Source organism: Colius striatus, chromosome 7, assembly GCF_028858725.1.
Source record: "Colius striatus isolate bColStr4 chromosome 7, bColStr4.1.hap1, whole genome shotgun sequence".
In the NCBI taxonomy this organism is placed as follows: domain Eukaryota; kingdom Metazoa; phylum Chordata; class Aves; order Coliiformes; family Coliidae; genus Colius; species Colius striatus.
In genome coordinates, this window is record NC_084765.1 from 2145726 (window position 1) to 2161172 (window position 15447).

The following is a 15447-nucleotide window of genomic DNA, read 5'->3' on the forward strand; positions in this document are numbered from 1 at the left end:
AACCAATCTGTTCCTTTTTTTTTTTGTCCATCAAGAAGGCTGAGACCAAGAGCCTCCTTGTAATTGTGCTGGAGGACTCCTTCAGCATTTCATGTGGGCTTTTGCAGACTGAACAGTTGAGTGGAGAGAACCTTTGGCCACTGTTTCCTTGTGACTGCATCATGCCACAGACAAAAACCCCAAAGCTGCTGGGCAAGTTATCCCAGTGCTGGATTCTTATTATTTTCTCCTGTCACTGTTTGAAGTAACTTCTCATCATCTATGTGCAGAGTGTAAGGTGGAGAATTCAGGCAGAGATGGAAATACCATTTATTTGTGAAGATACAGACAAAAGCATCTTCCATGGAAGGACAATTCCAAGATCCTCAGAGATTTCAGGAAAGGAAAGCAGGTAAATCTTCAGCCATAGCTCAAGTTAAGGTCATTGTTCCCAGTTCCTCGCTGCAAACTTGTCCTGTTAAGTTAATAAATGAAGGATCTTTTTTAACATCAAGTCTTACCAGAGTGGATTCTCATTTACTAAGTTGCATACAGCAGCACAAAAACACCCCTTTGCTTTTACTCATGGCTTAAACACAAGTAAAACCTTAAAAGGGGTGTTGAAGAGAAGCTGAGGATCAGTGAGCTCAGCCTCTGAAGGGCTGGAACGCACAAACACAACCTGATAGGAGTTGTGAGCGGTTTAGGCTTCACTTCAGGTTTAGCAAAGGAGTGGTAACAAAAATAACTCCACAATACCTTTTTTTTTAAACTAGGACTGGTAGTTCCAGCTGTTTCATGTTGTACTGAAGTCAGCACTCAATTGGGTTTTGAAATAGCATTCATCTAAATCTCTTTAATATAACAAAAACCACTTTGGGTGTTCTCAACCATGTTTCTGGTGCTGCCCTTTAATGGCTGTTCTTGGCTGTGACTTTAGGTCTTCATTCAGCTACCTCTGGAGGAACCAAGCAGCTTCCCTTCCTCCTTCTGTGTGTTCTAAAATTCTTCACAATTCTCTGCAGTCCCATCTCAGTTCTGAGGGAGGCTCTTGTCAGTCAGAGATTGGGGCTGCCTGGAAGTGATGAAGGGCAGGGAGACACGGGACTTGGACCAAGCTAGTCTAGAATAATGTGTTCCTGCCCATGGCAGGGGCATGGAATGAGATCTTTAAGGTCTCTTCCAACCCGCCATCACTTTACTATTCTACAATCGTAGTACTTAATCTCATTAAACCACAAGTGGGGAGGACAGGCTTAAGGAAAAAAGGATGGGAGGGTGATGAGTGGTTGCAGTCCAACGAATCCCATTTTCTTCTTCCATTGTTCTGCCTACTCCTGAATCTAGAGGCCCCCAGTCACCGGTGTCAGTTTGCATAAGGGAAGCGTGGTGGGCACAAAGTGCAGCTTTAGCTGCTGCTACGGGAATTAAGCATAGGAACATCTCCACTTCGTGAAGGGTGGGAGGAATCTCCTTCACTCCACCAGCCAAGCCCCACGAACAGATCCGTAGAGCTGGTGCCACGCAGCGTTTGGCACGTACACCCGTCGCGTGTCTGCGGAGCGAAGATGCGCTCGCAGAAGATGCGCTCGCAGAAGATGCGCTCGCAGAAGATGCGCTCGCAGAAGATGCGCTCGCAGAAGATGCGCTCGCAGAAGATGCGCTCGCAGAAGATGCGCTCGCAGAAGATGCGCTCGCAGAAGATGCGCTCGCAGAAGATGCGCTCGCAGAAGCCGCCGCATCGTTGTGTGCGGCGCGGCGCAGGTAAAGAGCCGCAGCCCCGCTCCTCCCCGGCGGCCGGGCCGGGCCAAGGCCGTTGCTCCGCCCCAGAAGGCGGCCCCGGGAGACCGAGGCAGCCCCGCCGCCGCCCCCCGCGCAGCAGACGGTGCGGGGCTGTCAGCAGCGGGCGTGCGGGGCAGGTGAGGGGCCAGCGGGCAGAGCTGCGGAGGAGGGAGCGGAGGAAGCCCCACGACCCCTGCGACCTCAGCTCTGCCTGGCGAGGTGTCCGAGGCTCCGCGGCGGGGGTGGTGGGAGAGGGGACGGGCAGAAGGGCGGCTCTGGGGTGGTGCGGGCTGGCATGCGTGGGGAGGGAGAGCAGGGCTTTTCCTCCGCGTTGAGAGGGGTTTTGGTGGGTGCAAATCGGTATTCGTACCGTATTAAGCGGGGGCGAAGGGGTGTGCGTGGATCGCTGTTTATCCCCGGGCTGCCCGCGGCTCTGAGTCACGCCGGCGGAGCGGCCGCACCGCAGTGCGCTCTCCCTCTCTCCTCCCCGTAACTGCTTGATGCTAAGTTTAAACAGCCTCTTGTCTGCAACAGTAGAGATGTTTTAGGAGTAGATCCGGTTGTTTGTAGTTCAGGCTGTGCCGAAGTCTTAAGGACTCCTGCTTTGGTGGTAACTGTTAAAACAATCCTGACCTTCCCCATCTCTCTGCTAGCCATGGATAACAGGAATGGGGGAGGTACTGGAGCCACCATCGCTGCAGTCCCTCGGTGGGTTATTGCAGGTGTTGCTCCCTCAATGAGAAGGAGTTATTTTGGGAGAGGCAAATGCCCCCTTAGTGCAGATAAATATCTGGCAACCCCATGAGAGAGAAAAAAAGGAAGCACAGTCTGGCTTCAGGTTTAATGTGGATTTGCAGTAAAAGAAAAACCACTCGAGACCTAAAGGTGTTCCCTTTTTGTTAGATGCGTTTGTAGCTGTGAGGAGTAGGGAGGCCAGGGAGCTGCAGCTGGGTGCCAGCAGCCAGGAGCTGCAGGTGCTGCCTGTGCCTTGCTGCAGCAAACTTAACAGAAGGGAGAGAGCCAAGTTGCATCTTCCAGGCTACAGGATCCCTCTGCAAATGAGGTGGTGCAGCTGCTGAAATGCCCAGGTCGCCACAGGGCTGAGGATTGTAGCCCTAGTTCTCCTTTTCTTGCTGCTTTCTGCTCTGAGATGATAATGAAAATAGCAGCCTGGTCTTATATGTCTGCTGTCTCCCAGGTGGGACTGCAGAGAAATACTTCTGTTTGACAACCAAGAGAAAAGGCAGTTAACCTTTCCTGCTATTGCAGCTGCTGTTTCTTCTTATTGACCTTGGTTGGATGCCCGAGTTCAAACAGCAACGTAGAAAATGCAGTTTAGGAGATATATTCTGCCCTGTTTCTTTTCAGCCATGTTGTGAATTTTTGTCTCTATTTATTGGTGTTTGGGCTTTTGTTTTTAAGCTAAAATTTTCCTGCTGGCTCATCCCTTTGGCATTCAGGAGTACAGAAAAAAACCCCTCTCTAACTTAGACAAAAATCAATTGAACTACTACTGTCAGAGCTGTTGGCTGTGATGATTTTTGTTCCTCTGCCTTGTATTTGTTCTTTTCATGACTTGGATTTGCTAGATGGTAAAACTGTTTTACTCTGCTGGTACTGCTGAGTGCCTGAAGGCTCCTGGAAGATGGAGAGCTTCCAGGAAGATTCTTGATGCTGTCCAGAATGTCTCTTGCTTTAATCACCATACTGGTGGCACTCCCAAAGATTCACGTCACTGTGGCATGAGCCTCTCATCTTGGAAAGCTTCTCCCAAAGTTGTTTATCCCAGAAAATCATCTTGTCCTGCACATTCTGGTTTTGGTTTTTTTCTAGTTTCCTTGCTCAACAGCCAGATCATACAGACAGGGGATGAATAAACCCCATAGTGGTTGATTTCTTTGTTGTTTTCTTTTGTCTTCAGTAGAAAAATTAAGGTTGAGAAGGATTTCAGTATTGTCTTACATGAAACTATCTTTCCAAGTCCACAGTCAGTCTTCCAGGAGGGAAAAACTCCACCCCAACGTGATTATGGTCTGCCACACCAAGACTCTTGTCTGAACATGGAAATAGCTTCAAGCAGTGGTAACAGGGCCAAGAGCAGGGAGGTGAATGTTTCACTGCAGTCTTCTCCTAAGTGAAATTTGTTACCTGGATGCCTTTAATTTTTTGGGACTTCAAGTGCCACTTGGGCTTTGAACATGAAATCATGCCCTCCTGGCACAAGTGTGGCTCCCTCTCTCCCCTCTGTATCTGCTTGATGCTAAGTCTGAACAGCCTCCTCTCTGCAACAGCAGAGATTTTTTTAGGGGGAGATATGATCGTCTGTAGCTCAGACTGTGTGCAGAAGTCTGTCTAAGGACTCCTGCTTTGGAGGTGATGGTGTTTAAACAATCCTGACCTTCCCTTCTCCCTGCTACTTATGGATTACAGTAATGGTGGAGGATTGGAGCCACCATCACTGCAGTCACTTGGTGGGTTATTGCAGGTGTTGGTCTCAATGAGAGGGAGAAATTTTGGAGGAGGAGAGGCAATTGCTCCCTTAGTGCAGACAAATCTCTGGCAACTCCATGAGAGAGAAGAAAGCAAGCACAGTCTGGCTCCTGATTTCTTGTGCATTTGCTGTAAAAGAAAAACCATTTGAGATCTAAATGGTCTCCCTTTTTGTTAGGTGCATTTGTAGCTGTGAGGAATGGGGAGATCTGTTGAATAGTGTAATCAGAGGGGAGAAAGGAGACTCTTCTGCTGCTTCTCAGGGCTCAGAATAAAAATCCTGTTCTCAGAATCTTTGAAAGTACAAAATTACTTTTCTCTCTTCTCTTTCACTGCTTTTTCTGGCCAATGCCTTCAGCTCCATACTGAATCAAGCCTTGAAACCTCCATTCCCAACCATCTATTTTGCTTTTTTTCATGTAGCTTTTAAACAGAACAAACATGTAACAGCTTTTTTATGCCTTCATTTGAAGGAAGAAGCATGATCAAGATGAACTGCGTCCTGTTAACCGCCTGCATCATTCTGGTTGCTTTTTGTGGTTCTGGTGAGTATAAGGGAGGAGTTTCCTTGTTGTAATGTCATGGAAAAAATGTCAGAGAAAGAAACACAACAAGAAAAGCCTGGATTATTTAATCTAACCTTAGGGAATCACAGTAACCATCAAACTAGGGCTTAGTTTGTGTTGCTGATTGTCTTTGGCCAGAAGAGAGAATCGTGTGCAGAGTATGTTGCTGTTTAATATGGCCACAGACAGTTGTGTTTTGCTGCTAAAAGTCTGGGTTCCTGTTGTGTAAATTGGAAACTAGGTGTGTAGCATGAGAGGGAAATGAGATGAAATAAAAAAGGGGTGGAATAACATCCTGCTGAAAGCGCCTCTTGTCACCTGTCCTCTTGGAAAAAAGCAATCTTTGGAAGTGGGTAAAATAAGCAAACATTTAATGCCTTGTTCTGCAGACACGTAAAGGCAAGTGGTTTTGAAAAGGATGTGAGAACATGCTTCAAAATCTTCCTTTCCAAGGTGCCAATCTCAAGTTGTAGAAGTGACAAAAGCTTGTAAACTTTTGTTAGAGTTTAATAAGTCTTTATGGTTATTTAATAAGCCTTTAAGTCCTGAGTTTAACAACCAGGCCTATGTTTTGTGACAGATGCAGTCAGTGGGTCTTTTCTTTTTCTTCCTTTTTAACGCTGCTACTGTTTCAGTACTTTATTCCTCAGCAAAAGGAAACTCTTGCCTTCTTAGGTTATACCCTGAGGTGTTACCACTGTGAGAACAGCCCTTCCTTGTGCAAGACCAACAGCACTTGCTTAGCGACTGAAGATACTTGCTTGCAGATGAAATTCGGTATGTATGCTGTCCTACAGACCTAAAATAAACATGGCTATATCAGCTTTCATTGCATGTACACTTCTAATCTGGCCTTAGCAGGCATTTCTTAGCCTCACTCAGAAGGTTGTGAATACTTTTGAAGGGCATGCTTAAATCCAAGCAATTGATAATGATGATTTAGGTTGCTGATTTATACTTGTACAAACATACACACAGATGTCTGTATATCTAAATAAAAACCCCACAAGCAAAAACCCCACCACTCAAGGGAGCTGGAAAAAACAGGAGACAGCCTTGGCTTTAAAATACCAAACCTCTGTCCTGAATTTGTTAGACTGTAGAAGCAGATAAAGCTTGTGTAACCCACCAAATAAACCTGCAGCTGAAGACTCGAGTCGTTCATTAATTGACACTGTTAAATTGTCTTTTCTTGAGGGTGAAGTGACCTGCATCTCAGGAAGATGGCCAAGGATATTCAGGGTGTAGAATTACTGTTGTAGTTGTTAAACAGCATTTAAATAACTCTTTATTGCTAGTGACAGAAGTTTCATTGGGAAAACAGAAGTACTGAGTGAACTGAAATACATTTCCCAACTGGTTCTCTCAAGCTCTGGAAAGACCATGGGAACCAGGCTGAGGTGGGATTGTTCTGGTCTCTGGGATGGTCCCTGCCAAAGCTCATGACTTGGCATGGAGGAAGGAAGCTTCTAACTGTTGGAGCAGGATGCTGCTCTGTCCTGCTTGCATCCCTTGAGCCTAAACCTTCATGAGAACATGCTGTAGGCTTTCTAGCACACAGCCTATGGCCATTGTCTGTTGTCAGAGTTGGGAGTTGAGTCCTTGGGGTGTCAAGCTAGCAAAGATGGAAGACAAAGTGTTTGACCTCTGATGTCCAGGGGAATGAGAGAGAAAGGGAGAGGACTCTTCTGCTCCTCAAGCTCTGTCTTCTGCAAGTTGCTTCTAGAAATGAAGTCAGTCGGATGGGATGGGATGGGGTGGGATGGGATAGGTGATGATGCACAGTCCTTCTCTACCAGCAGCCCCAGAGCAGGTATCACTCACCCTTGTATCTCCCAGTGGGCTATTTGAACTGATTTGGAAACACTGCTTAGCTTGAGCTAGAAGTCTGTCTTAACCTCTAGCTAAGAGCTACAAGGGACTGTTGTGCAGGCAGGATGATGGCATTTGATTGCTATTCATACTAATAAATTCCCAGTGAAGGCAAACTTGGAAACCCCTAAACACTTGAAGCTAAAAACCCAAATATGTGGCAGTCTCACAGTGATTCTCTGTACCAAAAATGGTGTTGCTTTCCATATTGTCTTAATCTGTTTAATGTGTTTGGTGGGTTTGTTTTTTTGGTAGGTAAACTGAGAACTTCTTCCTGCTGGAAGACATCCCAGTGCAGAATGAATGACATTGCTGAGTTCTTCCAGTTGGATAATTTTAACTTCTTTTGCTGCCAACACGACTTGTGCAATGAGAGCGCAGTTACTGGGGTTAACAAAGCAGCTTTGAGTGTTGCCTCTGTAATGACTGTGTTGTGGATGCTTCTGTAATAACAACCCTGATTTGTATGCTGTACTTTCAAGCTGAAATTGTTCATAATCATCAGCTCTTTCCTAAATGGTCCATCTCACATTTTCAGTTCCAAACAATGGGCAGCAACGTTACCTTTTCATCTTAAATGTTGTTTCCTGAGGTCCCATCTGTTAAATCAATCATTGGCAGGGAGACATGTGTTGTTACCAGCTATGGGGAATTGGAGTGTTTTGACCTGTCCAATTCATGGGGAAAAATAACTTGGTATCAAATATTGTTGTGGAGAAGCTAGGCAAGCTTCAGTGGGTGATGTGAAAAGGGAGGAATACCGTAGGTTTTATGCTGGAAAACTATCATTTCATCCCAGAAATGGTAATTACTTTTGGTTGGGATTTCTGTGGGTGGGGGATTGTTGTTGCTGAGGTTGGGGGTTTTTTTGGGTGCCCTTTTGTCATCCACCAAGCAGCAGGTTTGCCCTCAGCACAAGAAGCATTTCATCATGACAAGTATGGAAATATTTAGCTTGAAGTGATACAGACTCTTGTTCCCATCGCTGCAACGTTTATTTTTACAAGGCAGTGCTATAACCTAGTGAGCACCATTATTTTGGGAGAAAGCATCTCCATCTCTTACACCAAAGCCAAAATAATGCTATAAGTGAGAAACAGGGTTTTTTTCCCCCCTTCTTTTTATAGTTCTGTGAGCATGCAGACAGCACATGCTAGCTTCTTTCTTTGCCTTATGCTTTATCCATCTCTAGGCTGTTAACTAAGCATGTGCTTGGCACTGAGTATTTATTGGTATACTGAGAATGGTTTGTAAAATGCTAAGGAATTGAAATGGCACATCTAGTTTAGGTTGTTCAAAACAATGACATGTAAACTTAACCCTTCAAGCTTCCACCTGTAAGAGTGGGAGGGGAAAAAAAAACCTTGCAGAACTTGATTTTTCTGACTTTTATGCAGCTCTCTAAATGCCAATCCAAAAGGTATGTGTATTTATATAGCATGGCTAGAAAAACACTCTGTGTGTGTCAGAGGTCTGGGGGTGAAGTATTCTGCACGTTGCTCGGCCTCACTGGTGGAGGAGACAGACCTTTGATACTTCTCTGGTACTTAGGGACCCTCTGAGTCAGGTACAATGTCAAAGTCTCCTTTTTCTCTTCTGGAGCTCATGGCATGTCCCTGCAAGGGTCGTGGTCCATTGCCAATGGCTTATTCTCTTTCTCAGGACCCTTGCTTATGCTGTGCAAGGTGCCAGTGACACCAGTGCACCCACAAGAGTGTTACTCCAAATCTGTGATATATTCTGCAGTGGATCTTTTGGTTAACCTTAGCTATGAAAACATCCTGAGATCTCTCTGGTCACTCAAAATATGGATGTCATCCTGTCTTTGTTTAATAAAAACATCCAAAAAGAATGTGTGAGGAGTGTGGTTATTTATTGGTGTGCTATTTGGAGCTGGAGAGAACTCCAGCCATTTCTGAGGGGGGATACATCCAGTCTTCCCATCTAGAGACTCTCAGCAAGCTGCAAGTAGACTTCTTTGATATCCTATCTGCAGGTGGGATGCTACCTGCAGCTGGTTAGTTTTGGAGGATTGGTTATTTGCTTTAGAGAGCTGTTTTGATAGGACAAAGGGTAATGGTTTTAAACTAAAAGAAGGTACATGCAAGAGAGATGTTTTCTTTACACTGAGGGTGATGAGGCACTGGCACAGGTTGTCCATAGAGGTGGTAGATGTCCCATCCCTGGAAACATTCAAAGGGATAGGTTGGATGGGGCTCTGAGGAAATCTGATGGAGTTGAAGAAGTCTGTGTTCACTAGATGACCTCTAAAGGTCCCTTCTGTGCTTGGAAACGAGGAGAGTTAGTGATCTTTCTGTAGGTGAACTAACAACAACATGGTACTGGGGGGGAAGCAGTAGAATATGTGGTCCCTTAATCTGATTTCTTTTAGTTCTTAGCTTGAACCAACTTCTACTGTCTGTTTCAGGAGGGAAAACAGTGACATGTGCTACTCCCTAAGTTGTAAATGATCTTAATAGAAACTGTTGTCTTGAAGTGTGTGACCAAATGGAATTGAAAGCATTTTGGTTGATATTTGTGAAGCCAGGCAGCTGGAAAAGAGTGTTTTCCTCCTTCCTCACAGGGTAATTGTACTCTGAACCTTTTGATGTGGATTCTTAATCCAACAGGTCCTAGAAATGGTGATTCAGTGTTGTGCTAGAAAGCAGGAAACAGTCCTTGATTTCCCACTCTCTTGTCCTTCCATCTTGTTGTTTCCCATCTGATTAACAAAAGCAGCCAGTTAAAAGGCAGGAATTTCTGCACAGTGACATTTTCCCACTGAGCCTGTTGCTCATTTTAGATGAAGAAGTGCTATTAAAGCACTGACTCAACACAGAGTTGGGGGAAGGTTTGCAGCAGAGGTGTCTTGTGTTAGACTAGCTGATTGATGCTTAAACCATCATGCTTGCAGCATTTTTGCTCTGCTGTATTGTCAATGTCTGTCTTTTGATGGATGGTACTTTTAAACCTGTTGGATTGCTGTATGGTTTGCATATGTCAAATAGGCTTAATTGTATCCATAAGCCCAAAAGGAAGCTCTGTATTTTGTCTGTCTGATAATCGTTGGAACAATCATTTTTAGTTATTTGTTTGTTTCTTGATAGCTTTGAACAACTTCTTGTCTAATCTCTCATGTTTCTCATTCCTTTCTCTTCTAGAAAGCAGCTTAAGCAACAAAGTCCTTGTGTTTTGCACTGCAGAAGGCCACTTCTTTTGTAAAGATCAACAGGAACATTGTTTAATTCTTGTGGGGAGAGTGCACGTAGCAAAGTGAACGTGCTGTGATAGCAAACTACCTGAACAAACAAACAAACAAGACTAGGTTTCAAGGGGAAAGCATCATTTTTGTCCCTCTGCTAGGAAAGGTAGATTAGTTACATAGGCTGAGCCTCATCTCACGACATTTAAAAGCTAAATGGTGATGCCAGGTCTTGTGTTTTGATGTGTATTTGTGTCTTCTGAGCCTGTGTGGTCTGACTGGTGAGCTCTCTCCTGCAGAGAGATGAACGGTGACTGCTGTTTGAACACTGGCATTTCTGCCACTGCTGCTGTATTAGGTCTAGATTTGATGGCCAGCCTTCAAAGATGAGTAACCAGAGCCACCAAAGCCTTAGGTCAGATACAGTTCCATTTAGTTATGGTAAGACAATATGGCACAAGGTGCTAGTGATCCATTCTGCATACAAGTATTGCATCAGTGCAAATAATTGGTGTTTTGCTTTAGGTTTGAGTACACTTTAAAGACAGCTCCATCTGTGCTCTGAGCTGCAGAGGAAACAGCCCTCATTAAGTTGTTAACAACATTTTCTGCAGCAGTAATTGGTCATTTGTGTGTATGGCCTTGGCACAGTCTTGTGACTGCTCACTTTCACATCTATTCCTGTTGTGAAGTCAGTGAGTTTCCACTCGAGGTAACAGTAGGGTTAGTGTGGATGATAATGTCTTGACTCTTATCTATATCTAATTATGGCTCTGTTATTGGTTGGACTGGAGTTGATCTCTTGTTTTAACAGCTGATTACAGAGAACTGAAGGGGTGGTGGGAAGTTGCAGAATCACAGAACGTCTGAGGCAGGGCCATCCAAAGCCAGTTGTCCAGGACTGTGTCCAGATGGCTTTGGAACATCCCTGAGGATGGACACTCCACTGTCTCTCTGGGCAGTCTGCACTAGTGCTTGGTCACCCTCATAGTGAAAATGGTTTCTTGATGTTTAGAGGGAACCTCTTGCTTCAGCTGGTGCTCACTGCCTCTGGTCCTGTCACCGGGCATCACTGAACAGAGCTTGGCTCTGTCCTGTTTGCACCCTTCCTTCAGGTATTCATGTACCTCCCTAAACCTTCTCTAGGGTGAATTGTCCCTTCATCATCTTGGTAGCTCTTTGCTGTACTCTCCAGTGTCTTTACATCTCTCTTGTACTGGGGAGCCCAGAACTGGACACAGAATCAGGTGTGCTCTCACTAGTGCTGAGCAGAGGGGAAGGATCACCTCCCCTGACCTGCTGGCAAACACTCTGCCTAATGCAGCCCAGGATACCATTTGCCTTCTTTGCAGCATATTGCTGCCTCATGGTCAACTTGATGTCCACCAGGACCTTCAAGTCATCATCTGTAAAACTGCTTTGCAGAAGTAAAGCACATACTGGCTATTCCCAGTCTTTGAGGTAAATGCCACAAAACAGGGCTTGAACTCCAGGGACTCTTAAGTTTAGACCAACCTCGTTGAGAAGCACAGGTGCCAGATATTTTGTGTGGCTGAGCTGTGTCCTGTAAGACACAGGATAATGCAAAATGCACTCTGGGTGAAAGGCTGCATTACTGTGCAAATGTGCTGGTGGCTCTGTGCAGTGCCTGCTGGGCAACTTGCCACTATTTTCCATTTTTTTGCTCTATTTTTGGTTTGTTTTGTACTTATTTAAATGTTTTCTTTTGTTCTGAAGTAGTTGCATGACTGAAACCTCATCCCTATCTGTTTTCCTTTGAGCATCTTTATTTTTGGTCAGTTCACATCATTTATATACTAATGACTGTCTAACCATCAATTCTTCCTTGCATCTACTTCTCAATATTCAGTGCTGCCATAACCATTAATCTGTTTTTGGGGAGGCAAAAGTTTCACAAAAGGGGTTTTTTCTCCCTCTAGGCATATGAAGAAGGAGCTGGCAAATGGAAGCTGCAGGAGCAGCCAGCAGCATGTGCACAAATGTGTTCCTGTGATCTGTCTCTGTCATTAATTCCTCCTTCAGTCCCCCATCCTGCTTTCTGCCTGGTGACTAGCTGGCTTTTGGCTTGAACTTGTGCACGGGGAGTGTGGAAGCCCCACAGCACTGCTGGGAAGGTGGGACTGATACACCTGGTTGGTAGGGATTTTGATTTACCCTGTCTGAAGTCCTCTGGTTTAACCATCACACATTCAAAGATAAGGTGGGATGTCTCCAATGCTATTTCAGGATGCAAGAAATAGTGAAAAGAAGCAGATGCATGGGAAGAACCAGACAGGCAGAGCAAGCAATTCCCTCCCACTTCTTGTTGGAATAAGAGGAGTGAGGAGGCTGACCAGCAAGGAGCTTTTATTTTGTCAAAGGAAGGAGGACTTGCTAAGATGATAAAGTAGACCCAGGAGAGAACTGAACATTAAGTAACTTGCTGTTGCATGAACTGGGGCATCTGGGTACTGCTGTTATGCAAATATTAAATGCATTTAATAACAGCAGCATTTCTCCAGCTGGAAGAGAGTTTAATGTGTCTGAATGTCTATGTGTCTCTGAGGGACTCGCCTGTCACTGGTAAGTACAGTCAGTCCTAGGGCTGACATCAACACAGGGAAGTTAGGCTGCACCATAGGCTTCAACATCCAAGCCAGAGTTATCTGTTAAATGCCCTCATGTATTCAAGCAGAAGCTAGTACACTGTGCTTTCTGGTTTGATAACACAGTGTTAATATTGCACTAACAGGATGGTGAGAACAGCTTTTTGCACTTTAGAGAGGGAGAAGAGAGCAACTAATTTGGCTCTGGAATCCCTGAAAGAAATAATGTGTCATTTCCACTCCTGTCTACACTGAGATCAAGGAAAGACCTGCAGATGCTATTATCTTTATGGGTGTACATGCTGCATTGGTTATTACAACATGACAACTGATAGCACAGGTAAATCTGTTCTGGAGCCTAGAAAAGTGAAAGCTTAGAAATGCTTTTGGTTTCTTTTACTTAAGTGGAATGAATAAAGAAAATGTTTAGAGCAAAGTTTCAGAAAAGAGATGTTTTTGGGCTACTGCATCTCAGCTCTCCCTCCTGCATATGAAAATCTCTATGTGTGTTCCAATGTTGGTTCTACTGAAGTGATCAGGAGTCCTGCACTGACTTATATACTCCGAGGACTGAGATCTCAGCACCATTCTGAGTGTAGCTGAGGTATTCATGGCACACTACTGCTGTTCAGGAATAACAACTCCCCTGTTCCTCACTGCAGAGGGTTGGTTTGGTGCTCGATACACTTTAAAACAGCCACTGACACCCCTTTGGTGTCTAAGGATGAGGGTGAAGCACATTCATTCTTGTTTTCTCCTTTCCACAGCTATTCAGAGATGCTACTTTGGGGCAGGTTTGGAGAAAGACAAACAAGGCTGTGGAGGTAGTGAAGGATAGGGCTAAAATCCCAGACATTACAGGTTGAGCAGATGGAGGTTGTGGTGGGATGCACTCTGCTATTTGTTTGGGAGACTGCTGCAAACCTAAATTCACTGAAGCAAGAAACAGTGTAAACGTTGACAGTCTAACTTGTGCCTTGCTGGCTGCGTGAGAAAGACTTTAAAGATCCAAATTTCCTTTGGGTTTCATTAAAATGCACATTTTTGTAGCCCCAGCAGTGTCTCGAGGGTGTGATGTGATGCCTCTTTCCCTATCTATATGATGCCCAAAGAAGCCTTCTATTCTCAGGAGTGCTCTGTGCTGCGTTCAAGCCCACAGTGCTGTAGTTCCTTTTGTGCTCAGGCTCCTGAGATCAGCATGCAGAGGTGCTAATGTCTTGCAGAGAACTTTAGGCACCCATCCTCATCAGCTGTCATATTGCTAAATGGTCAAGGCATAGATGAGAATGAGCTCAAGGCAGTATAATCTTTTAGCTCAAGGCAGCATAATCATTTAGCTTGCATCTGAAGCAACTGAAACGAATGAGGATAGAGTCTGCAGCACTGCTCCAGGAAAAGATTAAAGTGATTAAAACAACAATTAGGTCTTGAAATCTAATCACTTTTAAAGTCTGATGGGTTTCTTCCTTCCTCTTCCCCATCATTTTAGTGTTGTAGTCTCCAGTAAATGAAGGCACACTCTCTGTTCCACATAACGCAGGATGAACTGATGCTTGTCTGGAGCTGTGGCTGGGACACACCAGAAGCCAGACAGTGCCAGATACTGCTGGAAAGCTGCAGTATGCATACAGGGGAAAAAAAAATGACTAGCTCAACTATTGCAGAAGGCAAAACACAAAAGCTGCTGCTGTCAGACACAGTGTACAGATTGCTTTTGTACTTACCAGTGTCTTCTACCCCATAGAAAGCTGGAGGTGGTTTTCTTCTTGCCTAGAAAAAGGCTTTAAATCCATTCCTCTCCCTGAAAGCAAGATCAATACAACCGTTGTTAGGAAAATTCCCTTCTCTAACTATATAGCAACCAGTCCTTAGAGGACAGAATTATTTCAGCTTTGTTAATACATATATATTGATTCATGTTATTCACTGTAATGTAGTGAGGTAGTGGAATTTTACTGGAGGCTTTGGCACTGTTCATGTGTAAGTATCACAGCCTAAAGGACAGCCTGGCCCTGGGAAGGACTTTGCTTCTTGGAAGCTCAGAGCTGTCCATGAAGGATAACAGATACCCCTGAACAACCAAGATGACGCCAGCATCACGTTATACCTCAACGATTTCCATGATGCTATGTGTACCCATAGCCTTCCTAACTTTGAAGACCTACACTGAATGAAATCCTTTCTCTCTACAGGAAATTTATCCCAGGGCTTCACTTTTTTCCCCTAACGTTTGGCTTGACCTTCTTTACTGAAATTCGAGCCCGCGGTGATGGTCGTCGCACACACGCAGAAAACATCCCGCTCCTTTTTGCAGCCTCGCCTTTCTTCCCAGCAGCAATTCCTCGTCAGGCTGGGAAGGTACCACCAGCTCACTCAGCCTTTCCTCCATCCTTCTCTTCCACCGATTTACCCCATTTCGAGGAGGGAAGGGGGCGGGATGGGGATCATTTTCCCCCCTCGGTTAACATTCCCCCCTTCTCCCCCGCCCCGTTTTTATTTGCTTTGCCTAGATGTCACTTTAGGACAGTTTGCAGCCCGTTCTACTTGAAAGCACCCGTCGGCTTTTGCAGGGAGGAGTCGCGACATCTTCCTCATCACCTCCGAGGGGTGACCGGGACGGGACGAGGGGTGGCCGGGACGGGAAGAGGGGTGACCGGAGCTGTCAGCAGGAGGGATGGCGGGTGCAGGGGAGGGATGAGGTGCAGGAGGCGCGGGGCAGGCGTCCCGCGGGCAGCGGCCGGGCTGCGGGCGGCGCCGCGGTCCTCCGCTCCAGCGGGTGCCGCTGGCGGCGCGGCTGGCGCCCGGGCCGGGGCGTGGCGGCTGCTGCGGGGGCCGCGCTGAGGAGGCGGCGGCGGCGGCGCAGGGCCCGTCCCGGCCGCCCCACCGGTACCCGCAGGTGAGTGCGGCCGCGCCGCTTGCCATCGCTCCGCTTTAATCCCATTATTCCCGA

The 15447-nt window shown here is 45.7% G+C and overlaps 2 protein-coding genes across 8 annotated transcripts in view; both read left to right on the plus strand.

Annotated features, from left to right (window-relative positions):
* Positions 1-1660: 1660 nt before the first annotated feature.
* CD59 (CD59 molecule (CD59 blood group)) lies at positions 1661-8523 on the plus strand. Of its 4 annotated transcripts, none has more exons than XM_061999850.1 (4): positions 1661-1743; positions 4725-4796; positions 5493-5594; positions 6945-8523. In XM_061999850.1, the coding sequence occupies exons 1-4, from the start codon at positions 1668-1670 to the stop codon at positions 7136-7138; spliced, it is 444 nt and encodes a 147-aa protein (XP_061855834.1). In that variant the 5' UTR covers positions 1661-1667; the 3' UTR covers positions 7139-8523. The 4 variants fall into 4 exon arrangements, with proteins under 4 accessions (XP_061855834.1, XP_061855836.1, XP_061855835.1 ...); XM_061999852.1 differs by lacking the exon at positions 1661-1743 and adding an exon at positions 1785-1898; XM_061999851.1 differs by lacking the exon at positions 1661-1743 and adding an exon at positions 1786-1980.
* A 6790-nt stretch (positions 8524-15313) lies between these two features.
* Positions 15314-15447, plus strand: part of LOC104558422 (golgin subfamily B member 1-like) — a 42685-nt gene continuing 42551 nt past the window's right edge. For all 4 annotated transcript variants that reach the window (XM_061999104.1, XM_061999105.1, XM_061999107.1 and 1 more), the window contains exon 1: positions 15314-15393. The gene's annotated coding sequence lies outside the window, so the exon portion shown is untranslated. The remainder of the gene's footprint in view (positions 15394-15447) is intronic.

Bases quoted from the DNA above. Each gene is read 5' to 3' on its own strand.
- CD59 (XM_061999850.1), top strand. From the start codon at position 1,668: ATGCGCTCGCAGAAGATGCGCTCGCAGAAGATGCGCTCGCAGAAGCCG. The intron at 1,744-4,724 runs GTAAAGAGCCGC...CTTCATTTGAAG, and splicing joins TTGTGTGCGGCGCGGCGCAG to GAAGAAGCATGATCAAGATG. The intron at 5,595-6,944 runs GTATGTATGCTG...TTTTTTTGGTAG, and splicing joins TTGCTTGCAGATGAAATTCG to GTAAACTGAGAACTTCTTCC.